The following is a 16,591-nucleotide window of genomic DNA, read 5'->3' as shown; positions in this document are numbered from 1 at the left end:
GAAAAACTTTTTCACCCAGAGTTGTGAATATGTGGAATTCTCTGCCAATTTACAGGATGTTTTCGAGAGAGTTAGATTTAGCTCTTAGGGCTAAAGGAATCAAGGGATATGGGGCAATAGCAGGAACGGGGTACAGATTATGGATGATCAGCCGTGATCATATTGAATGGCGGTGCTGGCTCGAAGGGCCGAATGGCCTACGCGTGCACCTATTTTCTAGCTTTCTATGTAATGGGTCTCAGTGACGGGTGAGGTGGGTGAGGTGGGTGTAGTACCCAGCACCCATGGGTGCAGCCCCGCCCTGAGGGTGCTCTCCCCCTCCCCCACCCATGGGTGCAGCCCCGCCCTGAGGGTGCTCTCTCCCCGTGCCCCCCGCCATGGGTGCTCCCCCCACCCCGGCCCTGAGGGTGCTCTCCCCCTCCCCCACCCATGGGTGCCGCCCCGCCCCGCCCTGAGGGTGCTCTCCCCCTCCCCCCCCCCCGCCCCGCCCTGGGTGCTCTCTCCCCTCCCCACCCATGGGTGCCGCCCCGCCCTGAGGGCGCTCTCCCCCTCCCCCACCCGCGGGTGCTGCCTGAGGGCGCTCTCCCCCTCCCCCACCCGCGGGTGCTGCCGGCCCCTGACTGTATTGACCCCGGCCGTGACCCGGAAGCGGCGGCGCGGAGCAATGGCGGCGGGGCCGCAGCTGGAGAACGCGAACCCGCTGATCTTCGGCCGCAGCTGCGAGCGGACACTCACCGCCCGCGACCTGGACGAGCGGGAGCCCGACGCCATCGACGGCCGGGAGATCTTTGATATCCGGCGGCTGGCACCGGGCGCGAGGGAGGGAGGAAGGGAGGAAGGGCCGAGCTGGCCGGCGGCGTCCATGAGCCTGGCGAAGGCGGTCCGGGTGGAAGTGGCATGGGATCCCGGACATAGGTCCCCCCAGTAACAGGGGTCTCGGAGAAAGGTTCCCCCTAGGGGGCAGATGAGAGGGAGGGGGAGGGGGCGTTCTATATTGGATTAAGATCGTTCCCCTCCGTGTCCGGTGGAAGGTTCCCACCCAGGGACAATGGGTCACGGACTGAGGTTTCTCACCCACCCCAAGGACAAGGGGAGACATTGCAGGCAGGTGGGGCTAGTGTCGATGGGGCATCTTGGTTGGCATGGGCAGGTTGGTCTGAATGGCCTTTTTTTGTGCTGCATGACTGTGACTCGAGGCAGTGGTCGAGCCCCAAGCGGTTAATCAAACTTTCCTTAACACCTACATCTGATCAGATCAATTAACGACCCTGAACACCCGCTGAGCCTGGAGGAGCTAAATGTCGTGGAACAACTTCGTGTGAATGTAAGTGTGTTTTAACAGCAGGAGTTTCATTAGGTGGTCCTGACCTCCCATCTACCTCATTAGAGATCCTGGGACTGTTTTTAATCGTACCTTACTGGGCTTTATCTTGCACTAAACATCATTTATTTTATTCTGGATTTATTTTGGGTTCCCAGCATCCACAGTATTTAACTTTGGCACCAACCCACACCTCCAGATTCATGGACAGTTTCTTCCCAGTTATCAGGCAACTGAACTATCCTATCATCAAATAGAGAGCGGTCCTGACCTTCCAATCTACCTCATTGGAGACCCTGGACTATCTTTAATCAGACTTTATTGGGTTTTATCTTGCACTAAATGTTCTTCTCTTTATCCTGTATCTGCACACTGGACGGCTTGATTGTAATCATTTATAGTCTTTCCACTGACTGGATAGCACGTAACAAAAACGTTTTTCACTGTCCCTCGGTACAAGTGACAATAAACTAAACAAGGCTAACTAAACTTAACATAATATTAAAAATAATTTGCGACGTTCACAGTATGGGAATAGGCTCTTCGGCCCAGCTTGTCCATGCAAGCACTTACCTGCTCCGTCTAACATGGTGGGCCATTCACACGCTTCAGAGGCAGAGGATTTTTGGGCTCAAACCCCACTCCGGAGAGTTCATCACAAAGGTTCAAGCTGACACTTCATGCATCTCTTCCCCTTGAAGGACCTCTTTATTAATCCTGATTGTAATTGTAATTGATTTTATCAGCCAAGTAGGAAAACAAAACAAATAGGTAAATCATACGAGGAATTTGATTTGCTATACAGTCATAACAAAAAAGTAACAAAACACGCAACCACATAAAAATTAAACATAAACATCCATCACAGCGGCTCCTCCACATTCCTCACTGTGATGGCAGGCAATAAAGTCTTATCTTCTTTCCTCCTTTTTTCCCTGCGGTCGGGGGAGTCGAACCATCCACAGTCGGGGCGATTGAAGCTCCCGCAGCCAGTGATAGAAGCTCCCGTGATCGGGGCGGTCGATACTCCTGCGGCTAGGAGCTCCCTAGAAGTCCGCAGGCTACCGCGGTTGGAGCTTCCGAGGCCGATCCCCGGCAGGAGGCCGCCATCTCCACGATGTTAAGCCGCAGTGCAGGCGGAGATACGATAAGGAAAAATTTGCATCTCAGCCGAGGAGAGAGATGAGAAAATTTCCCCCCGCACCCTCTCCCCTCCACCCCCATATAATACAAAATTAAAGAGACACTAAAACAACATTTAACTACAGACTAAAAATCAACAAAGAGAGAATGGGCCGAGACAGACTGTTGGCGAGGCAGCCATTGTACGGCGGCCACCCGATAACCCACCTTGTCCGTGTGGACTTTGCACGTTCTCCCAATGACCGCGTGGGTTTCCTCCCATGTCCCAAAGTCATGGGTTAGTAGGTTGATTGATAGTCGTGCGTTGCTGTAAATGATCTCCCAACTTATCACATTGTACACACAAAAAGCTGGAGTAACCCAGCGGGTCAGGCAGCATCTTTGAAGTCTGAAGAAGAGTCCCAACCTGAAACATCACCGATCCATTTTCTCCTGAGATGCTGCCTGAGCCGCTGAGTTACTCCAGGTCTTTCTGTCTACCTTTAGTATAAACCAGCATCTGCAGTTCCTCTTTATTACTACCTCATTGTGGACCTTGCACCTTTTCTCTGTGACGCTGTAACACTATATTCTGTACTCTGGTATTTTTCTCTTTGCACTACCTGTTGTATGGCTTGACTGAACTCGTGTGTGATATTATTTAACTGGATGGCATGTATCTCTGTACAGGTGACAACGAAAAAAACAATACCAATGTGTAGGCGAGTGGTAAAGCTTGGGGAGGAGGGGCTGGTGGGAATGTGGAGAGAATAAACATGCGACTGATGTAGGATTAGTGTTCCTGAGGTGTCTTACAACAGTGAAGCCTGTCACCTGATTGCTAACACGTCACTCTCAGCGAGGCATTACACAATCTCTGCTGACTCCCACATCACAGCAATGATAACACTTTGAAAACACTTTTGACTAGAAAAAACTTCTCGGGAATATTCAGACACAGGTGCCAGAATCGCAAAACACAAAGTGCTGGAGGATAGACACAAAATACTGGAGTAATTCAGCAGGACAGGCAGCATCGCTGGAGAGAAGGAATGGGTGATGTTTTGGGTCGAGACCCTTCTTCAGACTGAGAGTCTTCAGACGGAGAGAGAGGGAAAATAGAGATAAGGAAGGATACAAGGAGTATGTAAGATGTGAAATGGACAGATCAAAGGAAACGATGTTCAAGGAAATGTACAATGGTTCATTGTCGGCTGGGGGGAAGGTGACAACGATGCTGCAAACGAGTGCTGGAGGAGTTGTGATCTGCGAAGGGAGATGGACAGGCGACGTTTCAGGACTTCTTCAGATTGATGGAGTCGATGGGGGGGGGGGGGGGAGTAAACTCTCCTTGTTATCTTTGGAGTGTAGGAGGCTGAGGGGTTACCTTACTGAGGTGTACAAGATCATGAGGATTAAGTGAAGTGAAGTGTGCGTGGTTAAAATGAACGCTCACAAGGTCTTTTTCCCAAGGTAGAGGATTCTGCAGCTAGCGGATTCTTGCTTAAGGTGAGAGGGGAGAGATTTAAGAGGGACATCAAGGGCAACTTTTTCATTCAGAGGGTTGTATGTATCTGGAATGAGCTGCCAGAGGAAGCTACAGAAGTGGATACAATTTGGACAGATCTATTGATGGGAAGGGTTTAAAGGGTCAAATGCAGGCAAATCATTTGCCCTGTATACCAACTTAGTTGAACTGGGCAAGGTGGGGCGAAAAGCCTGTTTTTGTTTATTTTATTATTGTCACATGCACCAAGATACAGTGAAAGTTTTTTTGCATGCCATCCAGTCAGCAGAAAGATTCTCTGACCCAAAACATCACCTGCCCCTTCTCTCCAGAGATACTGTTTGACCTGTTGAGTTACAGCAGCATTTTGTGTCTACAGCAGGAAGACGATCCATGATTACAATCGAGCCGTCCATGTATACTAATGCTGTAGAGTTTATGAATGCACAAACATCAGCAGGCAGTCAGTGCTTGCCCTCTCCTGGGTTTAGTTGCTGCAGCTGTGGCAGTTGCGTCCTCTGCTGCTCTGGCCCTGGGTTCTCACCATGTCAGCCTCTCTCTCTCCTCCACCCTCGAGCGGGCTGTGGTTCTGGGGGCAGGGTCACCGCTGAGTTGCTGTGGGCTGTGCTGACCTTGTCTCTGCGTTCTCTGTCCAGGTGGCCGACGAGGAGAACAGCGTGTCTGTGGCATTCACCCCCACCATCCCTCACTGCAGCATGGCCACACTCATCGGCTTATCCATCAAAGTCAAGTTGCTGCGATCCCTGCCTGCACGCTTCAAGGTGAGAGGCAGCACCTGGTACCGTGTGTGTCTGGCAACGTGTGTGTGTACCAGGTACTGTGTGTCTGGTGAAGTGTGTGCGTGTGTCTGGTCATATGTGTATCTGTGTGTACATCAGGTACCGTGCTGGAAGGAGCTGTGTGTGTTTGGTCATATGTGTGTGTATATATACGTCAGGAAGTGTGTGTGTGTCTGAAGATAGACACAAAAAGCTGGAGTAACTCAGCGGGACAGAAGCATCTCTCTCTCTCTAGTGCAAAAAAGTAATGATGATAAAGGAAACGGGCCATTGTGAGGTGTTTGTAGGGTGAAAATGAGAAGCTAGTGCAACTTGGATGGGGGGAGGGATAGAGACGGAATGCCGGGGCTACCAGAAATGAGAGAAATAAAGTTCATAACACTGGGCTGTAAGCTGCCCAAACGAAATATGAGATGCTGTTCCTCCAATTTGCATTTAGCCTCACTGACAATAGAGGAGACCTAAACCTGTGTTGTGTCTGGTCATATACAGTATATGTGTGTGCACATCAGGCACATGCTTCAGTTACCTGGCACCTTGGGTACATGCACACATGACTGTTGATGTCTGTGTGAGAGTGTTTGTGTGTGTGTGCACTAGAGGCCCAGGTTTGATCCTGACCACGAGTTCTGTCTGTCTGGAGTTTGCACGTTCTTCCTGTGACCACATGGGTTTCTTCCGAGTGCTCCGGTTTCCTCCCACTTCCCAGAGTCTTGCAGGATTGTAGGTTAATTGGCCCTCTGTAAATTGTCCCTTGTGTGCAGGGAATGGATGAGAAAGTGGGATAACGTAGAACTAGTGTGAAAGGGTGATCGATGATCGGCATGGACTCGGTGGGGCAAAGAGCCTATTTTCACGCTCTATCTCTAAACTAAACTAGGTAATGTTGAGTTTAGTTTATTGTCACGTGTAGCGAGGTACGGTGAAAAGCTAATGTGAACGGGCACCGCATTCATGCCTGCCTGTCCCAGCTGTTATGATGGGTGAGTTCTGATGGGGTTTGTTCTTCCTGCAGGTGGACGTTCACATAACTCCAGGCACACATGCCTCGGAACAGGCAGGTGAGCAGAGTAACTTGCAGCTGGCTGCACTGGGGAGGGAGGGAGGGAGGGCACTGCTGGGCTGGATTTCTTTGTTGTTATTAACACAGGCATTTGAAGATTGAGTGGTGTGGGGTGAGGTGGCCTAGACACTGCTTAGCTCCCGGATCTGTGGGTTTTTAGCCCGACAGAATGATCTACAATGTGATGATAAACAATTGCCTCAGCTGTGAATGTCATCCAAAATATCAGGGTGAGACACCAGCGTGAGATACAGGTGTATGAAATCATGAGGGGAATCGGAACACACAGTCTTTAACCCAGTGTAGGTGAATGTGGCATCAAAGGTAGTCAAGGTGCTGAAGAAGGCTTGTGGCACACTGGCCTTCATCGGTCAGGGCAATGACTATAGAAGTTGGAACATTGATGAGGCAACCCTTGGTGTATTAGGTGGTATCATAGGCAGTGAAGGTAGTTATCAAGAACGACAGCAGGATCATGGGCCGATGAATTGCAAATGGAGTTTAATGTAGATAAATGCGATGTGTTGAATTTTGGAAAGTCAAACAGAGCAGGATCTTCACAATGAATGGTAGAGCCCTGGGGAAAGTTGAAGAGAAGAGGGATCTCAGAGTGCAGGTACACAGTTTCATGAACGTGGCATCAGAAGGTGGACAGAGAGGTGAAGGTTTTTGGTACGCTGGTCTTCAGCAGTCAATGAATTGAATATAAAGTTGGGATGTTATGTCTCTGTTGTACATGACATTGGTAAGGACACACTTGAAGTTCCATTTGATCACCCTGCTATAGGAAAGATGCCATTAAGCTGTAAAGAGTGCGCAGAGGATTTGCCAGGACTCGAGGGCTTGAGCTGCAGGGAGAGATTTGGCAGACTATAGGACTTCATTCCTTGAAGTGCGGGAGGCTGAGGGGTGATCTTATAGAGGTGTATACAATCATGAGAGAATCTGAATGCGATCTTTTACCCTGGGTAGGTGAATCAAGAACCCAAGGACATAGATTTAAGGTGAGAGGGGAAAGATTGAATAGAAACGTGAGGGGCAACTTTTTCACTCAAAGGGTGGTGGGTATATGGAACAAGCTGTCAGAGGAGGTAGTTGAGGCAGGTACTGTAATAATATTTAAAATATTTTCCATTTAAAAGGTACTTGGAAAGGTATAAGGAGAGAAAAGATTTGGAGGGTTATAGGGCAAATAGGAAAAAAAAAGACATTAAGTGCTGGAGTAACTCAGCGGGTCAGGCAGTATCCCTGGAGAACATGGATAGGTGACATTACACGCAAATGACATTTGTTTAGGTGCGACATCTTGGTCGGCATGGACGAGTTGGGCCGAAGGGCCTATTTCCATGTTGATTGACGATGCTGGGTGTTTTTATTGGAACTGAAGGTCGGTTTCCATCCCTAGCCCTCTAACCACCCCTAGCCCTCTAACCTCCCCTAGCCCTCTCCCCACCCCTCGCCCTCTCCCCACCCCTCGCCCTAGTCCTCTCCCCGCCCCTCGCCCTCTCCCCGCCCCTAACCCCTCTCCCCCGCCCCTCGCCCTAGTCCTCTCCCCGCCCCTCCCCCTCTCCCCGCCCTCGCCCTCTCCTCCCCACATCTAGCCCTCTCCCCGCCCCTAGTCTCTCCCGCCCGCCCCCAGCCCCCAGCCCCCTACCCCCTGCCCCAGTCCTCTCCCCGCCCCTAATTCTCTCCTCTAGCCTCTCTCCCCGCCCCAGCCCCTCCCGCCCCAGTCCTCTCCCCTAATTCCCCTCGCCCTCGCCACAGCCCTTTCCTCGGCCCTACCCCTCTCCCCACCCCTCGCCGTCTCCCCGCCCTCACCCTCTCCCCACCCCTAGCCCTCTCCCCTAGTACCTTCACTTCCCAGTTCTGCCCCCTCCGTCTCTTGCCGTCCTGTACCATGCTTTTCTCCCCGTCCTCTCCCATCGCACTCTCCCCTGTCTCTCTTCATGCTGAACATGTGCTGTTCTCTCCCCCTCCAGTGAACAAGCAGCTGGCAGACAAGGAACGAGTGGCAGCGGCGTTGGAGAACGGCCACCTGCTGGAGGTGGTCAACCAGTGCCTGTCGGCGCGGCTCTGAACCCCATGCACGGCAATCAGGACAGGGGCGTGTGGGTGGGTCAGGGTGGGTGTGTGCATGTGGAGCAAGTGTGTATGTGAGTGTGTCCGTCGGGTGTGAGTGTGTGGAGCAAGTGTTCTTGTGTGGAGAGAGTGAGTGTGTGAATATGTGTGAGTGTGTGGGAGAGTGTGTGTGTAAGGAGTGTGTAGAGTAAGGGTGCATGTCAGATGCAGCTCAGTTTATTATAATCAGCAGGGGGGGGGACAATGCAATTCCTTGATCACGTGAAGCTCAGAGTGAAGAGTGTACATGGGAGTGATTGACACACCCATAAATGCAACGAGCAGTGCAAGGCAGCAGGGTGGTGCAAAGACTGCCTAGGGTGTGTGTGTGTGTAAGTGTGCACATGTTGAGCGTGTATGTGAGTGTGCATGTGTGTAGAGTGAGTGGGTATGGAGTGTGTGTGCATGCTTGTGTGTATATGCATCTGCTTGTCTGTCTAGAGGTCCCTAAGCTGAAAGAAGGTCCCACGGTTGTACATGATACTGGTCTCTGCTGGTCTGTTATGGTTTTTGCTGCTCTGCTGGTCTGAGCTGGTTTTTGGTGTCTGATGGAGTGTGCTGGTGTCTGCTGGTCGGTGCTGCTGTCTGCTGGTCTGTGCTGGTTTTTACTGCTCTGCTGGTCTATGCCGGTGGGACGTGAAAGGTTTCTGCAAGCCTCTGGCTAGGAAGAGGGAGATTGGTAAAAGTCCCTCCACTGCAACAACATGCGGTCCCCAGCTGAAACTGCCCATCATCAGTATTACAAATGTCTGATGTAAGACTGTGACCTCAGCCTTGCTCAAGGATGAGTGAACCAAACTGAATAAAAGCTTCAATGTGTTGGCTAATGCTACCGTATTTGCCATGGTTGAGTTGCGTTTTCCATCCAAGTCTGTACAGCTGTCACTTGTTCATTGTTTTATTCATTCAAGGGATGTGGGCGTCACAGGCTCAGCCAGCAATTAATTACCCACAAAGGACACAAAGTGTTGTAGTAACTCAGCGGGTCAGGCAGCATCTCCAGAGAACATGGATTGGTGATGTATTGGGTCGGGGAGCTTCTTATGGTGATGCAGCACAGTGACACAGCAGTAGAGTTGATGCCTTACAGCGCCAGAGACCCGCGTTCAATCCTGACTACGGGTATTGTCTACGGAGTTTGTGTTCTCCCCGTGACCCTGGGTGCTCCGGTTTCCCCCCACACTCTAAAGACGTGTAGATTTGTAGGTTAATTGGGCTCTGAAAATTGTCCTTAGTTTATAAGGAGCGGATGAGAAAGTGGGATAACATAGAACCAGTGTGAACAGTGGTTAATGATAAATTGACCCTATGTGTAGGATTGTGTTAGTGTACAGGGTGATTACTGGTGGGCATAAGGATACCTGTTGTATCACTAAAGTCTATAAGTACTGTGAGCAAATTTGGGCCCCATATCTGTGGAAGGATATGCTGACTGGAGAAGGTCCAGAGGAAGTTTACAAAAATGATTCCAGGAATTAGTGGGTTAGCACAGGATTAGCGTTTGACAGCACTGGGCCTCCACTCACTGGAGTTTAGAAAGTTGAGGGGGAACCTCATTGGAACTATTGAACCTCATTGAAAGAATAATGAAATGCATAGATAGAATGGATGTGTAAAGGATGTTTCCACTGGTGGAGGCTGAGGATGCTAAGTCAACGGATGTCAAGGGTTATTATTAATGTTTTTGTGTCATTCCTAACTGTCACTGTATGTCATGTTGTCACTTGTGGGCGGAGCACCAAGGCAAATTCTTCGTATGTGAATACTTGGCCAATAGACTTACTCAATGTTCAATGTTATGGGGAGAAGGCAAAAATGGGATTAGGAGGCAGAGATCAGCCCTGATTGACTGGCAGGATGGACTCGATGGGCTGAACAGCCTAATTCTACTCCTATAACTTGTGAATTCTAAAGTATGAAGAGCATTTGCCGGCTCTGGGCCTGTACTCGCTGAAGTTTGGAAGAATGAGGGGGATCTCATTGAAACAACGAATAATGAAAGGCCTGGATAGAATGGATGTGGAGAGGATGTTTCCACTCGGAAAGTCCAGGACTAGAGGGCACAGAAGAATAAAAGGCAGGAAAATGGGGTTGAGTAGGAAATCCATAATCTATTGGCGGAGCAGATTAATGGGCTGAATGGTCTAATTCTGCTCAAATGACATGAACCAGACGATCCCGATTGAGGTGGAGGAAAGCTGCCTTTTTGGTCCCCTGCAGACCCTGAGGCGTCGGTACACCCACAGCGCTGTCGGGGAGAGAGTTCCAGGATTGTTACCCAGGAATGAGTAGGTTAACCTATGATGAGCGTTTATCGACACTGGGCCTGTACTCGCCGGAGTTTAGAAGAATGAGGGGGGACCTCATTGAAACATGCAGAATAGCTTGGATACAGTGGATGTGGAGAGGATGTTTCCACTAGTGGGAGAGTCTAGGGATAGAGGTCATAGCCTCAGAATTAAAGGACGTTCCTTTAGGAAGGAGATGCGAAATTCCTTTCATCAGAGGCTGGTAAATTAGTGGAATTTGCCACAGAAGGCTGTTGAGGCCAAGTCAGTGGATATTTTTAAGGCAAATATAGATTGATTCTTGATTAGTACAGGTGTCAGATTATGGGGAGAAGGCAGGAGAATGAGGGAGAGATAGATCAACCATGATTGAATGGCGGAGTAGACTTAATGGTCCGAATGGCCCAATTCTACTCCTATTCCTTAGGACGGGGAAGGAACTTGTATTGTATTCAAATTTATTGTCATTGTCTCAATTTGAGACAACGAAATGAATTTCCCTTACAGGCAGTATCGTTAAAAACAAATCACAAGAAAAATAATAAAAATAAATGATAAATAAATAATAAAACATATTAAAAATAAAATTGAAATTGAATTAAAAATTTAAAAAAAAAGCACAAACACATAAAGTCCACAACATAACATAAATGGCACCCAGGTGAGGAAGGCACCATAGTCCAGCCAGCCTCCCCTCCGTGTTCATCCGTGGTCGGGGCCTTCCGAGCACCCGCAGTCGCCGCCCCGGGTGGCCCGATGTTCAGGCCCTCACGCCGGGCCGGTGGAACGCCGACGCCGAACCCCGACGGTGAGCAGCCTCCTCCTCAGCGGCCCGGACCTCCTGATCAGCCGCCTCCCGCTGCCGGAGTCTGCAGCTCCTGAGTCCGCTGGCCGAGCTGGGCAGAGTCGCAGGACCCCGCGTTGTAGTCAGCGCCGCCCGCGTTGGGAGCTCTGCAAACCGCAGCTCCATGATGTCGGTGCAGCAGGTCCAGCACTCCGGGCTCCAGACGGCGACCCCCGGTAAGGCATCGCCAGCCCCGCGATGTTTCAGCGCTGTCCCGCCGCTGCTGGAGCTCCGGTCGATCCCGGCAGGAAAGGCCGCGCCAATCCAGGCAGGTAGGCCGCTGTGGGGGGAGGGGCGAGGACGCGACTCGAATAATAGTCGCGTCCTCACCAGGAAGCGGCTGAAGTACGGTATCCCCCGCACCGTGCCCTCTTCCCCCACATAAAAACACCAAAAAACACAAAAAAAACACACTTTAACATAACTAAATAAACAAAAAAACAAAAAGATACCGGGCTGTAGGTGGAGGCTGCTGGCACCAGCGCCACTGGAAGTACAATACGGAAGAACGGTGATATATCTCTCGGTCAGGACGGCAACCTCGGGTAGTGGTTCCTTCCAGTTGGTGGAAGGGGTGGCTTTGGAGGTCCTGTCTCGGGAGTCTTGCTTAGTTGTTGAAGTGTATCCTCTAGATATACCAACTGCTGCTACCGTGCGTGGGTGGTGGAGGGAGTGAATGGGGTGCCTACCATGCAAAACCTAACGGTGACCCATCTTATGCAGTCAAAGCCCCTTTCCAAGGGTTCACCACTGACCAACAAATGAGCAGCTTCCAACAATGAACCTTATTTCCTTTGGCACAATGTACTGTAGATACAAAGAACTGCAGATGCTGATTTACAAAAAAAATACACATAGTGCTGGAGTAACACAGTGGGTCAGGCAGCGTCTCTTTAGAACATGGATAGATGTTGGGACCCTTCTTCAGACTCTTTAGTTCTTCAATCAGTACAATGGCACAAGGTTGATAATCTGACGGAATGGTGCCAGAATAACAATCTTACTCCCAATGTCAGCAAGACCAAGGAGTTGATTATGACTTCAGGAATCCAAGAACCTGTCTTCAACAACAGATGGCGGTGGAGAGAGTCAGCAGCTTCAGATTCCTGCGTGTGCCCATCTCTGAAGATCTGTCCTGGACCCAGAATATTGATGCAATCACAAAGAAAACTCATCAATGCCCACTTTCTCAGAAGATTGAGGGGATTCGGCATGACGATGAATATTCTATTGATCTTCTACAGGTGTACGGGAGAGAGGACGCTGTCTGGTTGCATCATAATCCCTCCATTCCCAGCCTATCCGTGTGCCCATCCAAATGTTCCCAAAGTGCCACTATTGTATCTGCCTCCACCACCAGTCCTGGCATCATGTTCCCAGCACTCGCCACCCTCCATATAAAGAAAACTTGCCCTGCAAATATCCAATGTCTTGCCTTATACTTTTGCAGTTTAAAAATTATTTTTAATGTCCTGCAGAATTGCATGTGTAATATGGTTTTTGTGTGTTTGGCCGAGTCTGAGTTTCAGAGTGTAATACTGAGGCTCTGTTAGGCGCTGGTCAGGCCGCATTTGGAGTACTGTGAGCACATTTGGGCCCCATATCTGAGGAAGGATGTGCTGACTGGAGAGGGTCCGGAGAAGGTTTACAAGAATGATTCGAGGAATGAGTGGGTTAGCATATGATGAGTGTTTGGCAGCACTGCGCCTCTTCTCGCTGTTGTTTAGAAGGTTGAGGGAGGACTTCGTCGAAACTTACAGAATAATGAAAGGCATAGATAGAGTGGATGTGGAAAGGATGTTTCCACCGGTGGGAGAGTCTAGGTCCAGAGCTCATGGCCTCAGTATTAAAGGATGTTCTTTTAGAAAGGAAGTGAGGAGGAACAGCTTTATTCAGAGGATATTTCATCTGTGGAACTCATTGCCACAGAAGGTTGTGGGGGCCAAGTCAATTAATATTTTTAAGGCAGAGATAGATAAATTCTTGATTAGAACGGGCGTCAAGGATTGTGGGGAGAAGGCAGGAAAAATGATTAGGAGGCAGAGGTCAGCCATGATTGAATGGCGAAGTAGACTTGATGGGCCGAATGGCCGAATGGCCTAATTCTACCTCTATAAATTGTGAGTCTATGCCTGTGATTCTGCTGCAAGATTTTCACTGTGCCTGTACCTCACTGTATGTGCCTCTAGCAATAACCTTGATGAGTTGATTAACTTCATTTCCCTGCATTAAATGTTAGGTAGTGGCTGCTTGAAGGGCAGGTTACATTTGCCCAGAGATAGCCCTCCACCTCAGTTCCAGAACACTATGTACTTTGCACCAAGGCTGCACCATGCACTTTAGCCTGCCTTATCAAGCTCTGCTTTACTAGAATACTGATAGCTTGTTGAATATTACAATGTTGTATTTTATCCAATGTGTCTGTAAAAACTTCAACTGCAGAGCAATTTCTTCAGCCAGAGGGTGGTGAATCTGTAGAATTCATTGTCATAGACAACTGTGGAGGCTAAGACATTGGGTATTTTTAAAGCGGATGTTGATTAAGGTTGTTGATTAGGAAGGGCGACAAAGGTTACGGGAGAATGGGGTTGAGAGGGAAAAGTAGACCAGCTGGTGGAGGAGACTTGATGGACTGAATGGCCTAATCCTGCTCCTATCTCTTATGGTAAGAGTCATGTGCTGAATTGTCATAAGTACTGGCAACAGAAAAATGAAAATCTCACTACAGCTTCACAGGTCTATTAATGAGGTAACACATATAAATATGCAATAAACAATAAATTAATAATCAGTAATACTAGTTAACCAGATCATAATATTGCAAAACTAAAGATCGTGGTGCAACCAAAACAAGTCCATAGAAGATCGCAGTTGCTGAGGTCAGTGTTGTGTGGCGTTCAAGAGCCTGGCGGTTGGGAAGAAGCTGTTTTTGAACCTAGAGGTCACTGTTTTCAGGCTCCTGTGCTTTCTTCCTGATGATAGCAGTGAGAAGAGAGCGTGGCCAGGGTTGTGTGGGCCGGATCATATTCATTGCCTTTTTGAGTCAGCGTCTCGTGTAGATTTCTTTGATGGTGGGGTGGTCAGTGCCTGTGATGAATCGGGTAGTGTCCACCACTCTCTGTAATCTCCTTCGTTTCTGGGCGTTTGAGTTACCGATGCAGGCCATGATGCATCCAGTCAATATGCTCTCCAACCCACTCCTGTAGAAGTTGGAAGAATATCGATATGTAACCTTGGTTTATGCCTTAAGGCATACCTGAAGGTGAGAGGAGCAAAATCTAAAGGAGATGTACGGGTAATAGTTTTTTTTACACACAGAGAGTGTTGAATGCCTAGAACGTGCTGCCAGGGTTGTGGTGGAGGCAGAGTCGATGGTGGTGTATAAAATACATTAGGATGGGCACATGGATGTACAGAGAATGGAATGATATCGTTTATGTGCTGGTTATGTGCAAGCATGTGCTGGTTCTGGTAACATGTTCGGCACAGACATTGCGGGCCGCAGAGGCCTGTTCTTATGCTGAACTGTTCTATGTACCTCGCTATCACCAATTTTCCCTGTAATTTGGGAATTTCCTGATTTTCCCCGTGGATGAGCTGGAAGAACGGAACACCGTAGATCTTTGCCAACACAAACAAACTTTACCCCCTTGCATTTCCGCATGCATGAAGCAACCTGTGGACAGAAAATGGTGTGTCTACTCTTACACAACCGGCTGGTTGGAAAACAAACGTTGGCAAACACACAGATCAAGGACCTGTGTCACTCTGGCCACTCTATCTTCTCCCCCCTCCCATCAGGCACCTCGGCACACCTGACAATAATAACAAATTAAAACCAAATCCAAAGGGACAGCCCGGAAACGATGGGCCAAATAGCCTTCAGCGCTGCAACTTTATTGCAGGTTTAATACTTTGTTGAAAGAACGACACGTTTAGCTTCATCTCGTGTATTCTCTCCTAAGATAGACACAAAATGCTGGAATAACTCAGCGGGTCAGGCTGCATCTCTGGATAGAAGGAATGGGTGATGTTCCAGGTCCCTTCTTCAGACATTGATCCGAAACTACTAACCAAGAACCTATCTTAACATGAGATAGGGTGTAGAAACAAAGAACTGTAGATGCCGGTTTATACGACAGAGAGACACAACGTGTTGGAGTAACTCATCGGGTTAGGCAGAAAAAGGGCGGGTGATGTTTCACATTGGGAATGACCCAACCTGAAACGTCATCCATTTGACCCTCTAAACCCTTCCTATCCATAGATCTTGTCCAAATTGTATCGGCTTCTATTGCTTCGTCTGGCAGTTCACCTCAGATACAGACTGCCCTCTGAATGAAAAAGAATGAGGTTCCACTTAAACCTCTCCCCTCTCACCTTAAGCCTGTGTCCACTAGTTGTAGACTCCTCCGCCATGGGGGAAAAATATGTGAGCGTTCACTTTATGCTCATGATCTTGTACACCTTGGTAAGGTCACCCCTCAGCCTCCTACAAGAAAAAAAGGACAGTGTTCTCCCCTAGACTCCATCAATCTGAAGAAGGGTCCTGGCCCGATTGGAAGTCTCCTGTCCAATCCCCTTCACAGATGCTGCCTGGCCCGCTGAGTTCCTCCAGCACTCGTTTGTAGCCTCGTTGTCATCTTCACCTCAGCCGACAATGAACCATTGTACATTTCCTTGAACATCGTCTCCTTTGATTTGTCCTTTTCACATCTTACATGCTCTTTGTACCCTTCCTTATCTCTAGTTTCCCTATCTTCTGACTCTCAGTCTGAAGAAGGGTTTCGACCCAAAATGTCACCCATTGCTTCTCACCAGAGATGCTGCCTGATCCCGCTGAGTTACTCCAGCACTTTTGTGTTTATTTTTGGTATAACACAAGGCATCTGCAGTTCTTTGTTTTTACATTAAGGGTGGGTGGGATATGGGCCAAATGCAGGCCAATGGGACTAGCCCAGAATGCCAACTTGGTTGACATGACTGGTGGCACAGTGGCGCAGCGGTAGAGTCGCTGCCTTACAGCCGCAAAGACTCAGGTTCAATCCTGATAACGGGTGCTGACTGTACTGAGTTTGTATGTTCTCCCTGTGACCGCGTGGGCTTTCTCCGGGTGCTCCGGTTTCCTCTCACACGTGCAGGTTTGTAGCTTAATTGGCTTCGGCAAAATTGTAAGTTGTCCCTAGTGCTCGTGTACGGGGTGATCGCTGAACGGCACGGACTCGGTGGGCCGAAGGGCCTGTTTCAACGCTGTATCTCCAAAGTCAAAGACTAGAAGGGCCGAAGGGCCTCTTTTCGCGCTGTACAACTCTCGAGTCTCTGCATGCAGCGACTGCATAGTCACCAAACGACGGGGCAATAATGGAGACTTCACAATTAGCTTCAAACTTTAATTCTCATTTTCCAATCACCAGTCGATGACGGTGCCGATCAAAGATCATGCTGACCGCGGCTCCGGCCAGGGGGTGGGGAGGTGAATGGGGTTAGGGCCGGCTGCGGGGCGGCTCTAGATGGGACAATGCAGGCTC

At 49.2% G+C, this 16,591-nt stretch overlaps 1 protein-coding gene across 1 annotated transcript; it reads left to right on the top strand.

Annotated features, from left to right (window-relative positions):
- The first annotated feature begins 612 nt into the window (after positions 1-612).
- ciao2b (cytosolic iron-sulfur assembly component 2B) lies at positions 613-8,768 on the top strand. Its single transcript, XM_055648808.1, has 5 exons — positions 613-793; positions 1,247-1,324; positions 4,607-4,732; positions 5,766-5,811; positions 7,793-8,768. Exons 1-5 carry the CDS (start codon positions 665-667, stop codon positions 7,888-7,890), a joined length of 477 nt encoding a protein of 158 aa, XP_055504783.1. The 5' UTR covers positions 613-664; the 3' UTR covers positions 7,891-8,768.
- Positions 8,769-16,591: the final 7,823 nt, after the last annotated feature.

Source organism: Leucoraja erinacea, chromosome 17, assembly GCF_028641065.1.
Source record: "Leucoraja erinacea ecotype New England chromosome 17, Leri_hhj_1, whole genome shotgun sequence".
In the NCBI taxonomy this organism is placed as follows: domain Eukaryota; kingdom Metazoa; phylum Chordata; class Chondrichthyes; order Rajiformes; family Rajidae; genus Leucoraja; species Leucoraja erinaceus.
The sequence above is the reverse complement of the archived record's forward strand: the minus strand, read 5'-3'. Positions and strand labels throughout refer to the sequence as shown.